The 23526-nt window shown below is 49.1% G+C and overlaps 1 protein-coding gene across 1 annotated transcript in view; it reads left to right on the top strand.

The window, feature by feature from the left end:
- The first annotated feature begins 1115 nt into the window (after nucleotides 1-1115).
- LOC139047748 (kelch-like protein 10) overlaps nucleotides 1116-23526 on the top strand; it is a 32060-nt gene continuing 9649 nt past the window's right edge. Inside the window, exons 1-9 of the mRNA XM_070521769.1 lie at nucleotides 1116-1575; nucleotides 4731-4938; nucleotides 6621-6770; nucleotides 7330-7532; nucleotides 11603-11681; nucleotides 14113-14309; nucleotides 16083-16251; nucleotides 19548-19702; nucleotides 21446-21624. Of these exons, the coding sequence (XP_070377870.1) occupies nucleotides 1307-1575; nucleotides 4731-4938; nucleotides 6621-6770; nucleotides 7330-7532; nucleotides 11603-11681; nucleotides 14113-14309; nucleotides 16083-16251; nucleotides 19548-19702; nucleotides 21446-21624 (1609 nt within the window). The 5' untranslated portion in view covers nucleotides 1116-1306. The remainder of the gene's footprint in view (nucleotides 1576-4730; nucleotides 4939-6620; nucleotides 6771-7329; nucleotides 7533-11602; nucleotides 11682-14112; nucleotides 14310-16082; nucleotides 16252-19547; nucleotides 19703-21445; nucleotides 21625-23526) is intronic.

Below are 23526 nucleotides of genomic sequence, written 5' to 3'. Positions count from 1 at the left end.
AAGTGAGTGAGTGAGTGAGTGAGTGAGTGAGTGAGTGAGTGAGTGAGTGAGTGAGTGAGTGAGTGAGTGAGTGAGTGAGTGAGTGAGTGAGTGAGTGAGTGAGTGAGTGAGTGAGTGAGTGAGTGAGTGAGTGAGTGAGTAAAAACTTAACTGAGTTTTAGTAATTGTGTTTTTCTGCGGCTGGGACGGTATCTTCAGGGGAGTCTCCCTCCTTGTGTCTTCCCCGGAGGTGTTCACTAGCTGCTTCGTCCGTCCTCAATCGGAATGGTCGGCGGCCCTCAGTCCAGGGCTCCGCTGGCCTCTGCTGTCCGTCGTGCACGCCACACAACGATGTTTCGTCGTTGTCCAGTGAACGCTGCGAAGACTGAAGAATATTGAAATTCTATGCTCGAATGACCAGCGGCAACGGAGCCAGCTGTGGAAGGCGACGACGTTTGAGCCATTGCTGATGGTGATAGTTTTTTTGCCCAATGGACCCAGTGCGGAAGAAGACGACGACGACGAACGCGAGAGCAGTGGCACTAGCGCGTTTGCGTGGTTCGCGGAGAGAATGTTTTAGCAATTCTTTTTGAAAAAGTTGTACAATACATTTTTCAAAAACATCTGTTCGTATCGTTGTGTTTGGGACCTCTTTGGGTCCCACGTGTGACAAGGATAGTTCAAGGGCACGTTACAGGTCCCCGAGCCCACAGGGTTATGTGCCATTAAGCTTGGACGCTTTCTGCACTCTCACCAGGCCCGCCCCACATGACGATTTGTTTTTGTCAACATCTCGGGACACATTTTTTCCAGATCTTAGCCATTGACAGTTTCGCTGTAATAATGACGCGTGGTTACGTTGTTACTGTGCGACCCAGCGACACGGATCAACCCCTGACAAGCGAAACTCCGTTCACATAACATGCGGTAGAATAAAAGAGCCCCCTCACTGGATGGCGACCAAACCAAAAATGCGATCGCGAAATGCAAGCAACGAGGCGGCGGAGGTCACAACAGTGCTCCTGGGTCTCTCGAAAGACTTGCAGGCGAGCGCGTGCAAGTTGCGAGCATGGTCAGGCCGAACGGTAACGAAGACGAGGAAGTCGCGAACTACGTGTCACACAGTGCGTGCAAATCGCCGGTAGGGGGCTATTGCAGCCGCCAAGTCCAATCACACGGCGACACGGCTTAGTCAGCGCTCGGTCAGGCCGGTGTGCTCTGGGCGCACCGGTGGTGTGGCCGGCTGGGCGACGCTTGGCTGTGACCAGCTCGCTCGCTCGCTCGCTCGCCTTGCCCTGGCCACCGCAGTTTCGCAATAAACCCAGAGATGTGCGCCGCCGTTGATGCCGCGGAGAAGCCCAAGGATGTGGATGACACCGCCGGCAATACCGGCGACGGGGCCATGGTCACCATCTGGTCAGAAGCGGCGCTGCTCTTCGACGACAGTGGCCAGCGGCATGACTTCGCGCCTCGCCCGGCGTCCAGGGCCATGCCTGGACTGCGAGCACAGAGGAAGACCCGCCAGTACTGCGACGTCGCGTTCCAAGCGCCCGACGGTTCGGAGACCTGGGCACATGGGTTCGTCATGGCTGCCAAGTGAGTGTCGATCGTTCCCGCTTCCCTCTTTTTTCACTTGTCGAGTTGTCGCGCATGCACTTGCTTGAGCACCCGCTGCAATACTGCCAATGTAAATACTAAGTTAATTGTAAAATAAAAGCTAGTTGTTTCAAGCTAAAGATTTAGCTATGATTGGGCAGCGAAATCAGGATCAACCATAAAATTTGTTTTAAAGCCGTTCATATTCATCCTGAAGTCAATGACACAAAGACTGCTTTGTAAGAAAAAAAAACACCCGAAGTGCTTGAGGGAGTAGTGTGCGAGTACCGCTTCTTCGTGTTAAATGCAGCGCCGCTGTTTGCAAGCGTGTCTACAGTTGCCGGCGTCTTTTTCACTTAAACCCGAAACGTGCGGGTTGAGTCTGCCGTCGGGTGCGTCTATAGTCGGTGACAACCTAAGAATTACAAGGTTATGTCGTGCCGCGCTGCGTATTTACAACATGAAAACGTTGCGCAATCCGATGAGGGCGAATAATACAACCTTTCAAAAATTGCATCCGAAATTGCTCGGTGCGACTGACCAATGTCGGTGGCCAAGGCCATATACCAGGGTCATTCAGTACTTCTGATTAGTCAAGGACCCTGGTTATATGCACACTAACATGAATACAGTTTGTGTGGATACGGCAGCCAATCGAGTCTGCTTATTTTCATGACGTCAAGTGGTTTCGAATCTTTAAAACAACCGTTCTTTTTTTTCTTACAAAGCGGTCTCTGTGTCACTGACTTCAGGATGAATCTGAACGTCTGTAGGGCAAAGTTTATAGTTGATCATGATTTCACTGCGCAATCATAGCTAAATTTTTAGCTTGATACAACTAGCTTTTATTTTACAATTAACTTAGCATTTACATTAGCAGAGCGAAGTCATTAAGTCCTGAGCGGATTCGAGCAGACTCGGCTCTCTTTCAGAGGTGAAAGACAGGTGTACTGCGTTTTTGTAGGAGGAGCTTGTTTGTATTGTCACCGACTACAGACATCCCCAGCTCAAACAGCTACCGCGTTTTAGACCAAGTAACGAGCGCGGTTTTTGTGAGGCAGACAGCACAAGTTTCCTTTCCGTTAATTCCATCAGAGCAAATTCAAGCTGAATCGCCAATACTTTGTCGGGCTCACGTGGCGTTGCACGTCGAGGCGACCCGTGCGAAAAGGAGGCGTCAGCTATATGATATAACGACGCGCCATCGTGTTTTCTTTTCCCGCCGGTTATCCAGCGACCGGCCACCATCCCGGCTCGTGTACTCATTTCCATACATTTTACCAAGAGGTTCGCTCGAGTATACCTGATCGCCAGCTGGATCGCCAGTGTTGGTCTTACTCGATAAATAACCCGGCGACCCAATTTCGGCTTGGTAAGCCCACCCGATCGGAGTTTGTCGAATTCATGTATGCATGCGATCCAGGAGCCGGCTCGCAAAATTGATTTGAAGCGAATGCCTTTCCTTGGCTCTTTCGGCCGTTTTCGTTTCGTGGTGGCGGACGTGTCGGACTTTCATCTTCGATGTAAAGCTAGTTACGGGACCCGTTCATTCCCGAGGGCCGATTACAGGTCTTTGAGACTCACGTGGCTGTCGTGCGAGAACTTTGCAGCGTCTGCAAGTTTAGGTGGCTGTGGTCGGTGGTGGCACTTGCCGCCTCTCCCTGCCACCTGGGCTGACGGTTGCGGTGCGCGCGTATTCATCGCCAAAATCCGCTGAGCGTCTCTTGTCGAGACGCGCCGTTTTTCTCGTCTTGCAGGCTCATTACAGCTTCGCTTAGACTGACTCCCACAGTGCGGGAGGTCTGCATGATTTCTGGTCTCTGTGCAGTAAGCAATCCAGCGGAGAAGTAAGCCCACGGTGCGCAGCCGTTGTCGTGGCATCGTTAATTGTCACGCTGTCGTCATTTCCATTGTCGTCATGCCATCATGGTCATGCGGCCGTCGCCATCGTCACGTGGTCACCCCCTTCACCGCCGTAATGCCATCGTCGTCATGACGACGTCGTGCCGTCTACCAAACTTGTCGACAATAACTTGAGCCGGCGTTATTGAATACCGTTATCGACGTCATCGGAGCTGCTTTCGGAAGATTTGCTAGTTTGTCCATTTCATTTCCGCATAAGCTATGCGCTTACTTTGACAACCACCTATGATATTTTCCGCAACAATTTTTCTAGCTTCATCCTAACTATAGCGCACCGGGACGAGCAAGCGGATGGTCGAATCAACCCGCTTGCAGGTTGAAGCCGATCGTGAGGAAGGAACCGCCTGTTCAAGTCGCCCTCAATGCCTTCCAGTAGCCACGCTTATATCCGATCTAGAAAAAAAATTCTAGTGAAAAAATTGTCCGGCCGATATATGTCATTCGGTATGGCAGATGGTGTGTCGCGTTGACTTGTACATGGCTGAACTCGTTGGACCCATTCACTTAACGAAATGCATACAAACCTGGTCGGGTCGGCCTGGATCAACCCATCTTCTTAACCAACTCTGCCTCGGTGATTTTTGTAAATGAATTACGCTATAGTGTGCGGTGTTACATCGCACACTAGCGGAATCTTGCTCACTCGTGCTACGAAGCTCGACGTGGAACTCTAGTTAACGCATAAAGCATAATCATCGGGTTGCGGCGACTCAAAATAGACGACGGAATGCACGAAGAAGGCGAGCAAAGGTCACATATATTTGCTCTGTCGAGTTACTATAAACTTGATATCTCTATCAATTAGCTTATAGTTTTAAGAGTTCCAATTACTGATTAGGTTTCATTTATTCTCCTCCAAACTCTTGTTGTTTGTTTAACCGTTGCACCACCCATGTCGTGGCCGACCCCCATTCTTGCGCCATTTCACAGAGGACCAACCAATCATCCTAGATCAGACGTCGCGCGCGCACGAAAGAAAAAACGGAAGTGCTTGCGGTGTTTTTATAGTTGACAGTACCCATTTTGAAGGTGGGTAGAACGAGGGTCACGCGACTTTGTGCACTCATTTATGCTGCACCATTTGAGCGATGAGCACCGTTTCATTCTGGTGACGAAAGTAGGAGGGAGAGCTAAGCTAAGGTCAAGACGAGAGTTGCCAGAAGGTTCTTTGTTCATCGTAGAGACACAAGGCTGACGCACTATGAAGCCATTATCGATCATTTCGCACGCAGGTATTCTGGCTGCTACGAGCTCTTCGTTCTTGCCAAGGAAGGCATGAGCCCCGAACAGGAGTGGCCCCTGCCTATCAGGGTGGGGGTGCAAGACCTGGACCGCGAAATGATCGAGCTGCTTGTCGACTTCGCCTACCACATTCCTCTGCACGAGCGCGTCGGCCTGCACAATGTCGGCAAGGTGCTCGAGCTCGCCGAGAAGCTCAAGGTGAGTTGTAGCCCCGGACAGGGGGCCAGAATGAAATAAATGTTTCTCTCTCTCTGATGGTGAATCGTTTGCAGCGAAGGCGCTTCTGAGGCTTCGTCTTGAGGAGACGGCATGCAGAGGAACATTGCCGCTAGCATGTATAGTCATGTGTCATGATCTACATGCTATAGTCATGTCATGACCCATGACCCATAGAACGATGATCGTTCTATGGGTCATGGGTCGAGGGTGTGGCTTTCGTTGGTGGTGGTAGCGAAACGCGACGATGGCAGACCTCTGGAATGTTTGAACCGGTGTTTATTTGAACGCTTGAGAGACGTAGGGGGAAGACTTTCTTCAGAAGCCATGCCCTACCTGGTCGTGGTATAGCTCATGGAGTTGTAGAGCCCGTAGAGAGTGTAACGACGGGATGTATAGTCGCAGAGAGCATGTTGTAATGCAGCAAGGAGTAAGCAGGGACCTTTGAGTTATGGTTTATGGCTAGCATCTGGTGTGAGGCAGAATATAGCATTTAGAGAAAATATATTATGGTGACAATCGTTCAATAACGGATGGTACAGTTACTTGCCCCGGTTTATAAAACTAAAGAAATTAGATTTTTCATGAGTTGTGTCTGAAACATGGCGATTATGGTGGCACCTGGCCGGCTTGCGTCACCTGCATTACGGCAAAGCATGGCCTTCGATGTCTAATGTAGGTATCACAAGAGATGCCCGCAAAGACAACTTCGCATTTTATTTTGTTGAGAAACTAGTGGTATAGAGTTGACCATGCAAAACAATTAGATAAATGCAATTTTCCTCGAAATTTGATAAAAGAACATCTCTAACTTAGCAGCAGTAACTACGAAATAATAAAAAGTTGTGCTCAACTTTTGCCGAATCGTTCGTTTTCGGAAAGAACTCCGTACGTACAGCCCGCTTGATGGAGCGCTTAACTGCTTGCATTTTGCGGCTACAGAAATGTTACCGAACAACGCGTCTGTCCAAACAGCCCTCGCGTGCTGTCAAACACGGGGAAAGCACAATGTGCATCGCAGGCGCAAATCAGCCGGCGCTGAACGTGTCACTCAAAACGCGTCGAAGAGCAGCAGCGATATTCTACGTCGTCACGATCAAACTGTCATAACTGAGCTACAAGACGAAGCAACAACGCTACCGCGAATAATAGCAAGTACACTCTAAACAAAATTACACCTCTTGTGTCGTATCTATAGCCACACAACGATTACCGTCATCCGTCTTGTCGGAATTTCCTTCCTTCCTTTAACGCTGCGAGCCTGGAACTTGCGAGCCCGCTTGCGCGTTATCAGAATGACAGAGCATTCTCGGCAGGAAAGTAGAGTGCACAGCGTTTTCAAGAAAGGAAACGCAGGCAAGGCAGATGATGATTATCGTTGTGTGGCAAATATACACGCCAAAGGTTTTACATTTGTCTAAGAGTGTATTCTGAGAAGCGGCAAACGTTGGTTTTCCGACTTACTTGATCCTAGGATAGGCGATCGGTGTTGTTCTTCCTTTTTTTTTGCACGTGCGCTGAAGATGGTTATGCGGCTGTCCGCTAGGGGAAAGAGTGGCGCTGGCGTCTCGCCGCAAACATTACTTTGGGAGCCCCGTTGTATATACGAAGTTTGCCGAAGTGCGCAAAGACTTCACCTAAAAAATGTGATTTTCACAACGCAGGTAATCCGGTTACGGGATCATTGCCTCAGCGTTCTCAGGCGAAACCTTGAACCGGAAAACTGCATCGAAATTTATCATCTCACCTCGAGCCGCGGGCACCCGGACATCGCTGGAGAAGCATTCCGCTATCTGATTCGGAATTTCCGCGAGGTACGGACACTGAAGGTGGATCGTTTTCAACAGAATAACGCGTCATAAGTACAGCTCGCATTTCGCCATCGACGTTGAAACTTGTGTTCACGCACTTGGAAAGAAAGAATAGTTGCTTGGAACTTCACAAAGATAATGTAATAATTCAAGTCTAAGGACATCTGGAATGTCCAAACAGGAAGATTAGGGAAATAAATGTGTTACACGTCATTTATTTGTTTTTTTATTTACACAATACTGCAGGTAGCAATGTTGCCCAAGCAGGAGAGGGTTTACAAAATATGCTTTTTTAACAGTTTTACAAATGAATCATAACATGTGCGTTCAACAACACATTCTGGTAAATGATTCCATTCTTCGCTCAACGTACGTACGTAGCGAAGTTAAGCGACGTCGCTTAACTTCGCTCAATGACGATGGTGCTAGTTCCCTTCAGTAGCTTTTACAGCGAACTGTTCGTTACTGCTTATGCTGCAGCCCTTGGTGATGACCCCACAGGGGTGGAACCGGATGTCTTGACCCATTTACACACCACAGAGGCCGTCTATGGGTTGCGCAGGTGTGGAAGAACAGCACCCAGTTCGGGGACCTGACACCAGAGGAGCTTCGTACCATCCTGGAAGACGACCGACTGTGCGCATCCAGCGAGGTGGAAGACACGTTCAGCGCTATCCTCGAGTGGATCTCCGCCGACGTGGCCGAGAGAAAAGCCTACCTCGCCAAGTTTCTGCCGCTCGTGCGCTTTCCACAGTGTTCCGTCATGTGAGTGCACCCCGCCAATGTCATCCGCGTCTTTGTAAACGAAAGCGACGGCCAATGGCGTAGCCAGGTGATGGCACACTGGACACGTGCCCTCACTCTTCTTCGAAATTTCTGCGTTATTATGACGCCTCCCCAGCCCTCCTTCCTCTTCCTTCCTGGTCAAGTGCGTAACCGCTCCCCCCCTCCTCGTCACCCTTCCTAAAAAAAGATTCTGGCTACACCACGGACAACGGCTGCACGGTGCATCGACTTTGTCATCGCTCATGGGATCACACTCATTTCATGACCTCTCAGTGAATCGGGACACTGGACATATTTACACAGTGGGACAGCCGCATTTGTGGGTGAAGCTTGTACCGACTATAAAGTGGGGCTACATTTACTCGTTAATTAAAGACAGCTTTATTTAATTAGTTGGCATCGACGAGGGAAGCCATGGAAGTGGGGAAGTGGTTCCGATTCATGCTTGTCGCGGGAATGAGAGAAAGGAAATGAGAAAAAAAATGCAGATTGTTGTGGTGAGATGGCCCGATAACACTGTACGACGGGCGAAACTGTGTGAAACGTGTTTAGAAGCGTGAACTTGCGCGCGCCACTGCGGCCGCTTTTTGTCGAGTCACAAGCGCTGACGCATAGGGCCGGCCCGGTGGCGTATTTCCAACTGCTTGTAGGTACAGCGGGGCGCGACGCTTGCGGAGACGACGGACGTTTGCGCGCATGCGCGAGTAAGAGCAGGTGCGAGAGAGGAAATGTGGGGAATTTTGCTCCTTGAAAATACGACTCTGCCTAGGTACTACGGAGGAGTTTCTTGGCGCGCGTTGTATGCGCTTGTCCCTAGGCATGCCGGCAGAAGTCGCGGGGCGCGGTGGTGCTGAACTTACCACCGCAAGTTGGCAGCTCGAGGCAATTATATTTATTCGATCATGTTTTTACTAATGAAAACAACGTGTCATTATTTCGCATTATTGGCGGCCCCTCCAGGACACCAAAGCGGCAACGGGGACATCAAAGCTAGAAGGCGTGCCAGGGGAGTATAAAATCGTCTGTCCGCTATCGCGGACAGCCAATTTTTTATGCGAACAGTCCCTGGCACGCTTCGGCCTCTGCGGCCCCAACCCACGGGCCGCCCTGTTTCCAGCTTTGATCCCCCCGCTACCGCTTGGGTGCCCGGAGATCCTGCGCCGCCTGCTTTAATATAACCTCACGAGCTCTCCTGAGGCCTCCGTTTGCCGGTTACATGTGCCCTCCCGGAGCAGTGCTTGTAAAAATCCGATCTATCGCCGCGACGAAAAAAGCGACCCGCGACTTATACACACCAGTCAGAACATTATCTCTTCAGACACAGTGATCACCAAGCGGCGTCCGCGCCCGCTGCCTCACCGCGCGGGCAGCCAGCGGCGGAGCGTATAAACCAACTCGACCGCACTCCGCAATGTCGGCATGTCTAGGGACAAACGAATACAACGCGCGCTAAGAAACCTCCTCCGTACTGCCTAGGCCGAGTCATATTGGCGGCGAGGAGTTACGGAGTCGCCCTCTATCGGAAGCGCCTCGCTGCCGTAGTATGAGGGATCACGTGGCACGCTCCTCATAGGTTTTGCTGTCAGCGCTCACTGAAAACACCACGCGCGAGCTCTCCCGGACATTTCTGTAAGTACTTTCGACAAGAGAGAAGTTTCTTACTGTCTAAATAATAATCTTGGGCAAGCTGAAAGCACACAATCGTTTACAGCCGCTATCTCTTTACCGAATACGTACAGTGAACGCCACTGCGCGGTCGCCGCGATGGAGTCGCCCGAACCGGCTTCTTGCGTGAAAGGTAGGTAAACGCTGAGAGCAAACTATGTGAAATATGTTGTTATAGAGTTGTATAACTAAATGGAGCGTAATAGAATGAAGCCTCAATGCAGCGATCGCGCAGATTCGCAGCGACCGACTGCGCGTCTGCATACTTGTCCACGCACGGTTTCGCTTTCTCCGCGCGCGCGTTTTCGCACCGTGCCATGAGCTTTAGGCCGCAGAATATGAGCATTTGACAGTATACAGGCAACCATTGTTGCGTGGGCGCTATCAGAGCTGTTCAAAAATAATTTCATTGTAGAGACTTCGACGCCTACGGGGACTGTGAAGTGCCGTCGCGACAATGCAATCTTTTTTTTCTTCTAAGTTCTTTAACCTTTCAATACTATTTCTCGAGTTGCGTCGCACTGTATGTTTATCGGCGTTCTCAGCGTGCAATTTCCCGCTGCTCCTTTTTTGTAATCCAGTGCATTAATTCATAACACAAACATGACCACATGCCACGCTTTCTTTAAATGTGCTTCTTACCGCTGCCTTTCCACTCCACTGAACTTGCCAGTATCTATAGTATCGACAAGTTCATAGACCAAACCGTCATGACATTAGTCGGGCAGCGGACTCGGGCGAGCGTCTCAGTGCGCGTTTTCAGAACATCGCAGACCGGGCGCCGTAGAAGAAATCTTCCTCGCGTCTGTGCTTGCTGCATACCCGAGTTGTAGCCAATGACAGTTTGCCGGTTTTATGTTTCGCGAGCCAAGCTTCACACAGCTTCTTGTCCTGCGGCTACGTGTGAATAAGGCCGACCCCTGCCTCCGTTACGTGCGTCCGGCCCTGCGGCACCGAGCAGTAGCCTGCCATGTTGCGCGCCTTCAAAGGCAGCCACTACCTATTGTAGTGCTTTCAAGCGTTGTAAAGGAGACACTCGAAGCGGGAAAATTTCGCCACTAAATGAAAACCGCAGATTACGAGGGAATTTAAACTCGTTTTCAGCTCGCTTCGGCGCGCCCGAAGCAGCCGACGCGGCCGCTATGTCCACGTGATCCCTCCTAGCACGTCACGCCGACGGTGGCGCCAGCTTTTCCCGTGGTGGAGCTCGAGGCCAATATTCAAGGAGCAAAAGCCCCCAGGTTTTCTCTCTCGCGCCCGCTCTTACTCGCGCCTGCGCAGAAACGTCGAGCTCCGTCAAAAGTGCCACGCCCCGCTCTACCTACTAGCAGTTCTAAAAACGCGGCCCGGTGGCGAGCGCAACGAGTCATTTTTTTTTTTTTCTGGGGTGCACCTTCTCGTGGCCAATCTTCGTTGTTTCTTTCTTTTTACGAACGGTGCATTCTACCGCAGAAAAGCGTGACAGAAGACGCGCTCTATAGAAGGAGACCGGCAAGACGACAATGGACAATTGATTTCCGCTGTATAAACGAAGTTCTGCCCGTTGAAGCCGCCACAGCGCATATCGCAAGAGGGCTACCTCGCGGCTACATTCGGATATCGCCGGCGCCCAAGGAATGAAGCGCGGGAACATGCACCCTTGCAGTCTTGGAGGGACGCGCATGCGTGCAGGCGTTGTCTCGACACCAGGGGTTCACCGCTTGGAGGGGAGGAGGGTCACTTTGCCACGCGCTCGCGCATACCGCAATCTTTTGCTGTTGACTGTACATGCTTTTATGTGACACTTGATGCCGACGGCTTCCTTTACACAGTTTCCTTTATCTGATGTTAAGCAGACAATAGTTTTCGTCGTAGCAAACATGTCCGTGGAAGAAAGGGTTAGCGTTAGATATGAACGTTGCTCTGGTTGAAATCATGCGCACTTTTGTTATGTATTATATTGAAGTGGCTCACCTTTGATAGGTTTAACTGCCGAGGTTTCGCAACAATGCGAGGTGGAGAAGCCAATAGGGGAAAGTGAACCGAGTTTATTGCTAAGGATGTTCTTTCTAGCCATATATGTGCTATTGTTGAATAAAAATGCGGCTACTGTAGGGACCATCTATGGTTAGTTATTGCATGAAAGGTTAGACAATGAAGACTATATTCTGATAACAAGTCCCTTCTATTTCGCTGCACTTTCTCAGCCAGTTCGCGAGGTGCAGGCGACATACTTGCGTGCGTCTCGCGTTCCGTTTTTAGGTGCCTGACAATATTGATAATCACGTCAAATTGTGGTTGCAGCAGCGCGTCCCGTTCGGGCCATCAGAGCCCTGGACAAAAAGCTGCTTCGCTTCGGGCCACTTCACTTTCCACAGCATAGCTTTATTTACGCCTTGGTGCAGGGAGTTTGAGAAAGTCATGACCCACCCACAAGTCCAGGGTGACGGAGACAGCCAGAAAGTGCTGAAAGTGATCTACGAGGTGAGCTGGTCCTTTTCTGCACAACGCGACGCTCGCCGTAAAATAACTTACACCCTCAAAAATGAATATAGGTGTAAATCGGTCGTACACTCTTAAATGTGCACCCTTTGGGTCGTATCTTTCCGGGCAACGATAATCGCCATCTGTCTTGCTTTCATTTCCTTTGTTGAAAACGCTGCGCTCGCTACTTTCCTGTCGAGAATGCTCTGTCTGTCGTGCTGATAACGCGCATGCCGTTCGTGACTGCAGCACCGGGCTCGTAGCGTTAAATAAAGGAAATGCGGACAAGACAGATGCCGATTGTTGGGGGGCAAGATGACCGAAAGGGTGTAATTTTTCTTAAGAGTGTATAACTCGAAACTTTTCGCCCTTTTACTCGTAAAAATGAATAATGGCGTAAATCGGTCATATAACTCAAACCTTTACGCATTTTTACACCCTTAAAGATGAATAAGGGTGTAAATTATCGTGTACCTCGAACCCCTACACTCATTTTGTTACACTCTTAAAAGTGAATAAGTGTAAATCGGTCGCATAAGTACTACCCTTCCACCCAGGTAGGATGTAAAGGTTTGAGTTATAAGATCGATTTATACCCCCATTCACTTTTAAGAGTGTCAGTAATTTTACTGTGCTTGCTCTATTCCTGATCAACACATGCTGCCTGTGATAGCATTGGGCATGCTGTTGGTGACGCGTTGATCGCGACGTAGTTGTATGTGAGCTGTGGGTTCAGTCACAAAATAAGGAATGAATGCTCCTGCATGTACGTATATGTACCGTTATCTGCCGCCAGATGTTTAGACTACAAAACACTACGAAAGGGTCCATGCGAAATCCAAAAATAATGCATATGCGCCTTTATGGCGCATGCATTATTCTGGCGTTATGCTATGCGTTATCTTATGCGTTATGTTATGCGTTATGCTGGCGCATGCGGCGTCGACATTGTAGTCGTGCTCTATAACTGCTCATTTACGGACGTGGTGTATAAAGATCGCGCTACAATCGCACATGATCGGTGCAGTCCGCAAAGTCTCCAAGTGTCATTATAAACACGTATACTCAAATGATAGGTTATTAGTCATCAGACTTTGAAGTCATCAGACTTGACGTAACGGATGAAAAACGCAACAAAAAGATGAAGCTAGGAAGACTGATTTTTTGGCAAGCTATAAAGCTGTCAGTGCTTCCAGAAAATCAGACGTCTCGTAAGGCCTCGTAAGTGAATTTAACGAGCGCGTACAAAACTATTATTGCAGTGACGGTCTATGCAATATTAATTTGCTGATGTGAAGACGCCGGTAAAAGTGTAACCGCAAATTTATAGTAGCTTTCGTGGTTTCTTCTGACGAGATACAACGTGAAAAAAAAAATGGGAAAGCTCGGCGCATCTTGCGTTTATGTGTAATTGTCTTAAGCCAAGCGTTCTTTGGTGCTTGCCCATATGTGAAAGCCAATTGGGTGAAAAATTCGTTACGCTAATAACAGAAAAGCAGGTAGGCGAACGGAATAAAAAATTTTTGCAAATGTAACGATTATGACGCAGATTCAATACAGTGTTTGCTGTTGGGGCACAAGCACATTGTGTCAATCTTTCTTGGGTTGTTGGTCAGGACTGTGAAAACACGCAGAGTGACATACCCATTTTCGCATATCTAGTGACCAGGGTTGACTATTCGGGCAAATACCCAGTGGCACATAACCAGCCGTCCATACTCAACGACTCATGCTTACTACCACGTCAAGGCAGAACCGAAAAAGTAGGCAAAGCAGAGACAAATAAAGGATTGCTTCAACAATGTTTTCGAAGCGTGTGGTTCAGCAACCTGCCTCAAGACATCTTTATTCGGCTGCCGTCCAAGTCTTCTGTGTTCCGGTATTCTGTAAATCGTAGTAAGCACACTGACACACACAAAAAAGGATTTCCATTGACTCCTTCACTTTGCGATGGAGAGTTCTAGCTTCCCCGTGCACGTACCACCCTTAACGGAATAACGAGATGGCGCAGACGTCGAGGGCAGTATAGTCGCTGGTAGCGGAACCTTGCGACAATTGGTGAACGCGTTAGAAGCATCTATGTTAACATGCATGTTCGCATCGGAGGAGGAAAGCAAGTTAACATCGCTGCTGACTATTTACACAACGGGTGTGTGTAAAATTGATCGCCGCAATAACAACTCTGTGTCCTCGCTCGCTAAGCCGTCCCCCGCGAGATGGCGCCACCAACGCAGCCGCTTGCAGCGTGTCTCCGGTAACCTGATATTCGGTGAATAGTTACACGTATACGGGGCAACCTGAATCTCTACCATATTGTTCGAGTATTGTACTAGCCTGATTTCCAATTGTTGACTTTTTTCCTTTTGTATCGAGTATTGCTCTAGCCTGTTAATCGGAGGCATGCTTAAAAACGAGTGCTTTCTCCGTGCAGACGCTCACCCAGCGGCACATGACGGTTGGCGCAGTAGGCGGTATTGACCTGTCCCCAAAGATGTGGACGCCCCGAGTGCCCAAGGACATCCTGTTCGTTTTCGGCGGCTGGGTACAGGGGGCTGTCAACCACATGTACACATACAACTGCCGCGCCAACAAGTGGCGAGCGATGGGCAACCAGTACGCCGCGCCCAGGTAACGTGTACGCTCGTTCGTTCTTGCGTTGAAGCCATTTGTCGCAGGTGTAGTTGTGGCGACGAAGATGTTTGTTGTTGTTGTTGTTGTTGTGTCGGGGTGAGCAGCCTTGCACAGTTCGCAGGGTAACAAAACGCGTTAGGAAGAGTAGCCACTGGTTGATACGTGCACATAGGCATCGTACGCAGACGAAGGCTGCCGTCTGTCAAATATGATGAGGAATGAAGCGGCTTCGCTTTGTCTTTGACAAACCGGCTTGTATCTACGATAAATATTATAAGTGTTTTCGCTGATTTGTCACTTCGTCTGAAGCCTCTTTTCGTGTCATATGTCTAATCAGGCAAGAAAATGCATCGAAAATGAAAATGTGTGTATTGCAATCTCGGAGGCAACAGCCGTGACTTGCCGATGAGCACGTGCCGCACAAACAGATGCTGCACCAAATCGGGAAGACGGGACTTTGCTATCGCGGCCCTCTAGTTTGTTTACCAAGGTAGACGGACACGACGAGACAGCCTTTAAGGCTCGTCGCAGTTAGTAGTATGCGAGGTAATTACGAGATGCTGAAAGCAGCCATTTACAAACTCCCGTTTCCGCTGAACCCCTGGCTCGCTCGCGCTCACGCTTCGCATGTTAGCGACATATCATTTATTGCCGCATTTGCACGAAGTGCTTGCGTGTCTCGTCCAGAAGTGGCTCCATCACACCGTCTGCTGCGACCGTGACGAAAAAAATGGCTGTGGCTTAGGTAAGGTTAAGCCCAGGATGCGAAGCATACTAGCCTTTATTTTAGTTGTTGAACCACTGTTTAGCCTGGTGAACTGCTGTTGTTTGGCTATATTTGGTTCGACTAGACGAAGAAACAACTCATGCATTACTGCTTCGCCTTCGAGAGTGGAACGCGACAGCGTTCCCGTCGACCCGCCAAGGGGTGTAAGACAATGGGCTACAGGGCAGCGACTACGCGCCCCGCATTGGACGCGGTGAGCGTCGAGCAAAGCAGCGTTCGGCGCGGCAACGAAATGTGCGCCTGAGCAAGAGACGCACGCCTTAGAAACAGCTAGTTTCTAAGGCAACACCGCATTCACTAGAGGCGCTTTTGTACCGCTTTGAAGCATCGTACTCGTGGCTCAGTGGTAGCGTCTCCGATCCACACTCCGGAGACCCTGGTTCGATTCCCACCCAGCCCGTCTTGCAAGAGTTGAGCCAAAGCCACTTCTCCTCTGTCGTGACGTCACGGTGTCACGTGGTTTCAAGGCGACACCGCCGCGCCTGAGGAGCTGGGTTGAGCTCTCGTAATATGCTTCGCATAAAAGTTTGCTCGTCGGCGAAGCGCCGGCGCTGCCTATCAGGGCCAAACGTACACCCGGCCACAAAAGTTTACGGACCACGGCATCGCAGAAAACGTTCAATTTCCAAGCAGCCTGCAGCAGTAGCCAGTAGAGCTGCATACGAAAATGTTCTTAACATGTTCTAGCCGATGCTCGAAATGAAAATACCAGGTTGCGTTGTGAGGTTGTGGAGATATTCAGCTTTTTCTCAAATTTCGTGGTCCGTAATATTTTGTGGCCGGGTGTACTTCCAGTGTTAGCCCGCTACACTGGTTGCCGCCAGCGTGCGATTAAATAAAACGCGACAGTCTTTCAGCGTTGCGGCTCATTAGGAAGTCGTTCGCAAATTTTCGTTCATCGGTCTCGGGCACATAGGTAAATGTGCTCGCGTTTGAAAGGCGCTCGCCGACCCACCGGCTGCTCTGTGCCGCGTCCACTGCAGGGCGTACCACGGCGTCGCAGTGATCGACCAGTGCATCTACTTCGTGGGCGGCTTCAACGGCCGCGAGTGCTACCACTCGGTCATCTGCTTCGACGTGTCTCTGGCCAGATGGAGCTCCAAGTCGAACATGTCGAGCCCACGCTGCTACGTCAGCGTCGCCGTCCTCCAGGCAAGCACGGCCGACGAAAGGCAGCCACGCACTTTTGCTGCGTATCGCCAGCTTTTTAAAACAGCTTGCGTTAACTGCAGTATACGTGTTTGGGCTATCCGTATGTATACCAGGTATTCTTTTCTACGCGCACTTTTAAAGCGAAAGCTTTACTGGCCGCGAACTTGCGATTTCGCCGTGGCCGTGCTCCGAGGAGGCACATGACGTCACACCGAGTTCCTCGTCGTTGCGCTCGCCTCCGCTCGCTTCGCCAGCTGCGTGGCATGCATGATAACATCTCGGAGGACTGAAAAAGATAGCTCGCGTGCGCCGCAACCACAATTGAGGTGGCAGTATGGACGGCGACAATTCTGATAAGGAGGAGGATGTCTGGAATCGACATCGGAACGAGATGAAGAGGAAACATATCGCCCAGGAAACAGACAAACAGCGCGCCGAACGACTGGCTAAATGCCACAACATAGCTAGACAACCAGGCTAACCTGCACTTGCAATCAAGATTAACCAAGGCTAACCATGCTATGCCTTAGCTTTCGCTAGGTATATCCTGGCATAGCCGAGCTAAGACACTGCCATTTTTTTTGTCTGATAGGTGAGGTCGGTAGGCGAAAGAGGGAAGTCATGTAGCTTAACTGAAATCCTAAGCCTAGCATCACTTTTGAAATGTCCGCTCCCAAAAGCTGCTAAGCGATCCCGGCCTCGGTGTTCTAGTTAACATGGTCACGAGCTATTACTAACAATTTAAGCTGACATGTCTTGAAAGTCATGCTAGTGTTAGGATTTCTGCTAAGCGTACGTGACTTCACTACTCCTCGGCTTCAATGTAATCTTGTTTAACCAGCATATTTTAGTTAATTACCAAATTTTCTTTGACCTCTTTCTTTTCTTTTTTGGTGCTATGATCACTCAACCACGTATCCATAAGCAAGTACGGCAGGCGCCTGTATATATGACACTTATTTTATGGTGCCGCATCAAAAAAAAACATGTGTTATATGTTCCTTATTCATACATAATACTGGGACGTATGGAACATAAGGAGCATGTGTAGCAACAGCCATGTTCGTAGCGACGCCTTCAAGAGCGGAAATTTTGGCCTATTTGAGGTTGGTTATTCATGATTTCCAGTAACCGCACTGTGACCTTTTAGATCAAGCACTACGTGACCCTTGCGCTTGAAAAGGACGTTCGACATGCGATGTCATGGCTGCCAGTGGCGCTGGCTACCACTCCCAGGGCTAATTCTATACGCACATGCACAAATACCCAAGAAAAAGCTGGAGGACGCTTAAGCTTCGCCTTTAACAGTGGAACGCCATAGCATCCAAAGATACCTTACTGCTTCTCGCGCTTCGCGGCAACTGGAGAGCATGTAACCGTAATGTTTCCAGGGAAACGCTAATTCGCAAACGCTATGCACGAAGGCGGGCTTTCTGGTAGAAACGCGGCCTCTTGCGTGGGTGCGCCATGCGGCGGAGGCGAACGTCATCTTGAGGTATGGCAAGGAATCGGGCGCGCCGCTCCGTGGCCCCCGAGATACTGTTGCTCCGGTGCGCGCCAATGGCGGACGCCGTCGCTGGTCTATGAATGGTAGAAACGCTCGAAAAGTGGCTTCCTTGAATTTTCGCGTGACACAATTATGTTTTCTCGTATATCCAAATTACAGTCCGAGAGCCATCATGTCTATAGGTTGTGTGCATGTCGTATTTTACGATTTTCGTGCGTATTTTAGCTTGAGAACTTCAATTAGTTCAGTAATTTTCTTGCGCCGCATGGAGGGCCTGGGCATGGGTGGTTAGAAAATATTTTAGCCGAAGCGACGCCGGACACCGGAGGGCGGGAGACGACGGCCTCCACAGTAGCTTAAATGGTGTAGTGCACAGCCTGCGCATATTGCGGAACACATGGGGAGCCTTCCATTTTCATATTTATTTTCTTCATTATTTCTACATCTTTAATTAAAACGTAACAGTCTGTTCTCGCTACGCCTTCTCTGGCATTGTTGTTTGTTGTGTTCACTGCGTTCCATTGCAGAGCCCAGGGCACAGAGAACCGGCCGATGCCTGCTTGATCTATAGACCAAATGAGGCTCTTGCAACCAAGGTAGCCAACGACCAACTTCAGCGAAATTTCGGATCGCGTAAAAAAACATTTGCCGTGATAATGTACAGTTGCAGAGAGGATGCAGCGATGATGGGAACAGGCACATCAGAAACTCTCGAAAACCCATATTTCATCGTGCTGAAACTGTAAAAAAAAAATACCCCAATTACAGATGGCCGGGAATGACGTGGAACCTAGACTCGGACTGACTCGAGTCGTAGTTGCTGCTCGGTAATTTGCCTAGTAACTTGCCTGGCGCACAGCCATATTTGCTCCTGTCATCTGCTATACGGGGAATATGAACGCTAATAATTAAATATGGGAGACGTGCGCATAGAAGTTTTAATCGAATACGAATCGAATAGCGTCAGAAGCATCTCGAATAGGAATCGAATACTGTCAGAAGCGAACAGAATCGAATCAAATATCGAATATACATTGCAATAGCTTACGAATATTGCAGGGTCGTCTGACGATTTCTGTCAGAAATGTCTTTTTTTTAGATCCTAGTATTTTCAACACTATGAAAGTTGTCATTACACTGCACAACATAAAGCATGTCTTATTAAAGCACAACGGGAGAGTTAGGAACAACTAAGCATTCTGTACAAGAACTCAGGGTTCTTCAGAGCACAAGTTGCCATACATTATCAAATAATGTTTAGAAATAACAAATACATATTTCGTCCGATGAATAGACGCAGATATTGTATGTTCAAATAATACCAAACAATCCCCACTGCGGAGTGACATGTCTAAACAACGTATTACTTCGAGTTATTGTGGTTAACCTGAAAAGTCTGGCTGTCTGTGCGATACTGCGTACTGAAGCACGTTCCAATTTGAATTGGTTGGAAGTGATTCCATTTTTGCGTCAATTATGTCTCTGACCACGCACAGTCGACTACGTTAAGTATTCTAGAACCATTCAAAAAAATATTCTCATTTTTTTCTACAGTGCCTATTCTATTCGAGGATCGAATCGAATACGAGAGTATTCGATTCCCGATTCGAAACCTTGGGATATGCGCACATTCCTATATTTAGTGTGCCTGCGGTTGCCGCTAAGCCTCGTACGGCTTTGTCGCAGCCACACCTTAGCGATAACTTTGGTTTTGCGTTATTGTCAAACTGAGCTCGAACGAGATTTGGGCAGCAGTTCTCTAAACGGGGCCTGTCGCGTTGTCTCGCAGGGCTACATCTACGCCATGGGCGGTTTCGACGGTCGCACGCGCTTCAGGACGGTGGAGCGGTACGACATCAAGAAGAACCAGTGGTACCCGGTGGCCGACATGAACGACAACCGCAGCGACGCCGCCGCCGCGGTGGCACGCGGGCGCATCTACATGTGAGGCCGTGTTCGTACTCTGGTCTGCATGCTGCGCTTGAAACGCGCGCACCATAGAGTTTCTCACTATAACACCTAAAGGGTAATCTGGCGCCACCGTCTATGCGAGTTTCTTAAGGGGGCACCGTGCCGTCATGGGAATGACGGTATATGTGTCTGCGAGGCTCGTGTTGGCTGGTGTTGTAAGAGGCTTCGTCTAAAACGTGGATATGGCTACGCAAATAACGCGTTCTCAAAGTAAAATCTTCATAAAATGTTTCCATTCACGCATAATACATCTTTACTCACCCACGATGCATGACCAAGCGAAGAAAAGCCAGAACAGACGACCAACTGTTTCAAAGCGAGCGTGAACCTTGTCGTCTGTCCTCCAACTTTAGCGGCGCACTGATACTTTTTACGTAACATGTAGTCGTACACACAATAACATGTTCTCATAGTTAAACAAAACATGTTTTCGCGTAATAATAAAGCTATAACAGCTTTTGACGTGCTGTTTTAGTAGAAAATGAATCATTGTGACAGACAGAACGGTACTTGCCAAGCGCGTCTTCAAGGTGTCCTGTCTCTACGAGAACGATGACAATCCGAAGTCACAACATACCGGCATTCCCATGCATGCCACAGCGCAGCAGCGCCAGATTTCCCTCTAGGTAATGTAGTGAGAAACTCTATGGCGCGCACGAAAGGAAGGAACAGACGGCACGAAAGGAAGGAACAGACGGCACGAATGGAAGGAACAGACGGCACGAGCGTTGCCGTGTAGTTTCTGTCGCGGATTTGCACTCGCATTTTGTCACAAGAGGCGCGTGGCAAATTAAGCGGGAAGTAATAGAGGCGTTCCGCAATGAAGAGGTGGCCACAGAAAAAGAATTCGCCTATCTTAGCAGGGCGTGTCATGGGATCGACTGATATACTAAAGACAGTCGGCGTTTGTTTTTGTGGTTTAAGTTATTCCTCATTTCGTCGTGTTAGCTTCGCCGCAACGCGGTGCTTGTACGGTTCCTTAAGACTAGGTGACTAGTTTTCACCGCCCCGTTTCCAAGTGGATGTCATCGTCATCCAATTCAGTGAAGCGTAAACCTTCCAAAAGCGCTTGGATTTAATGGGGACGGACGCATGAGCCGGTCAGCATTCCGGATAAGCAAGACACGTTTAAAGTATATTGGTGGGGGAAAAAAAACAGGGAAGAGATTGGTACGACCGGATCCGTTACAGCCATAAGTAGCGGTACAAGATAGGGAAGTTCTGAAGAAGGGGAGGAAAAATGGTTAAGGAGATGTATACAAAAATGCCAGGATGAAAATCATGTATAGCATAACTGATTAACACAAGCAGGCTACTATTTGTCGCCGCCCCGTTTCAAAGGGAATGCCAAAAAATCATCATCATCACCATAATCATCATGAAATAATGGTCCTTCTATAAAACTACCAGTTGAGAGTTGGCACCCGTGTCATTCGGTAGATCACTGAACTGACTGATTTCAATGAATCTATCCCTGTATTCAGAGTACCGACTCGGAGCTCTTCCTGGACTCCGCGCGACGAGTGCTCTAACAATTATAATGCAGAACGTGCATTGAAATTGAAGCGAACTCTTCAGCTGGTCACATTTATTAGCAGGTGTTCTGCGTTCTTCGTATATGAGCTCACGTAGAATAGGACCGAGGAAGTGGACTGCATCCCTATAGCGTACTTAACTGCAGTGATGGTAATTGTGATCACTCTCATTCTCACGCAGCGTGGGTGGCTTCACGGGTATGGCGATGTTGGACACCGTGGAATGTTACGACCCGTCGACCAATGTCTGGACCCGGGTGCTCACCATGGGCTCGCCACGTAGTGGCCACAAGGCAGTCGTCCACAAGGACATGATATACGTCATGGGTGGAACCAGCGGCCTTGTGCGACTTTCCTCCAGTACGCCTCTGCTCACTCGTTAGCACTCTAAACATGGTATCTGAAGGCAGCACAAAATGGTATTAAAAACTTGCGCTAGGCAATGTTCACTTCTATAGACCTCGCATTACAATAGTTATCATTTTATTATTACGCTGGTCAAGGTACCTTTGTTGAAGGCACATTTATTCTTATCTAGGGCAAAGAGCACAACTTGCTAAAGATGTGAAACATAGGCGAGCTATGACGTTCGTGCGGTAAGTTTTATTCGCATGAAGCGAATGAACGAGATAAGCACAGTGAGCACCCACCTTCCGAGGCTATTCGGGGCAGTTCTCCGCATAGCGAGAGAGAAAGAGAGAGAGAGAGAGGGAGAAAGGTTAGTTTCTCGCGAAAGGCAAAGCGTTGATAGCGATAGCAAAGTATTACACGATTACACGAAGTTAGGTTTGCAGTTCATCGGCCGTTTAAGTTGCAGTAAACATTCTGAAAGTAAACGGAGCTTGAAAAGGGGCCTAGTTGGTGCAGCTTCAGCGTTCTGTGGCGCTATGGCAGGCACGGTGACACGCGTAGTACAAGACAAGGAACAGGACAAGTGAAGCCCAGACTACTTTAAAGAGGGAAGAGGGGTGGGTAAGGAAAGTCCGAGGCACACGTAATGAACACGCACATGTAACACTAGCTTACTAATAAATTAACAAGCATGGTGTCGCATGCGCACAGACAAACATGAAGGCATGTTATTCAGCGACCGCGATCAGCACTCCCACACTAGCATGATGAAGAGCGCCGGCAGCAAACGAGCGAACGCTTCATGCTGCCTATCGCTTCAACGCGTCTCCAATTAAATCTTGCATGCTGCAAATGACGCCACCTCCAACACGCGGGAAGACTGTGCACATGAAGCTACCGACCATCTCGGCTCGCCTATGGTTTGCACCCACCGCAGATCGCCTCCAAGATAGGACGCGCGGGCCGCGCATGCGCACAGCCGGGTCATGCGCAGCCACGGCCTGGCTAGAGGACGAGACGCGCGCTCACCTGCCCCCCTCCTTCCCCCTAGCGCGCACTTGATCACGTGACCTCCAACTCGAGGCCCTCGTGGGAAAACGGTAAACGCGTTCAAGCCACCATTCTCGGCTCACCCTCGCATATTTTCTCTCGTACCCACAGCAAACGGCGCCCGGGCTGTGATCTTATCGCACTTGGACTTCATACAGAACATCATGGCGACGGCGAACATTCGCCTGAGTTTGCATAAAGTGTTATCGCAATAAAGGAAACGCTAGGTGACCCCGAACTTAAACACGTTTTTGGGAATGATCAATAAACCCGCCGAGGCCCTGTGGAATGCTCCCCCGATTACCTACGGCGCGTATTACCAGTATGGCAGGCAGCAAAACTCACACAGTTTAACTTAAATGTAAGAGCGTTTGCCTTTGTCGTAATCGAGCCGATTTCTGTGCTTATTATGACGCGCCAGTAAACATGATGGCTGCTGGCTGGGCTTTATTTGTCATCATGACAACGTAGATATAGCCTTTAATATCGAGCACGTTTCATACACATACACGTCTTACGACGTCACTGCGAACATAAATGCTTAAGAGCGACACCTAGTCGTTGTTTTTATTAGGTGCGAGAAGGTCTTGCGGGAACTTCGGGCGTGTTCGTCAGCAATCATTTCTTTGTGATTTGCTTTTCTTTTGTGGCTTACGAATTCATCCTCTCATTGTACGATGTTCATTTTTTTCTGTCGCAGGAGCGCGATTTACTACAGCGTAACTGATTCCGATCGGTTCCCCTTCGCTAAATAAATGCTATGAACTGTACCACGAAGAGAGATTACAGGAGCCACCAATGTACTTATTTAAATAAGTCTTGTCAAATCAGAAATAAAATCATGTACTGACAACATCCACC

The sequence above is a fragment of the Dermacentor albipictus genome, chromosome 7, assembly GCF_038994185.2.
Source record: "Dermacentor albipictus isolate Rhodes 1998 colony chromosome 7, USDA_Dalb.pri_finalv2, whole genome shotgun sequence".
Taxonomy (NCBI): domain Eukaryota; kingdom Metazoa; phylum Arthropoda; class Arachnida; order Ixodida; family Ixodidae; genus Dermacentor; species Dermacentor albipictus.
This window is presented reverse-complemented; position numbering and strand designations above follow the sequence as displayed.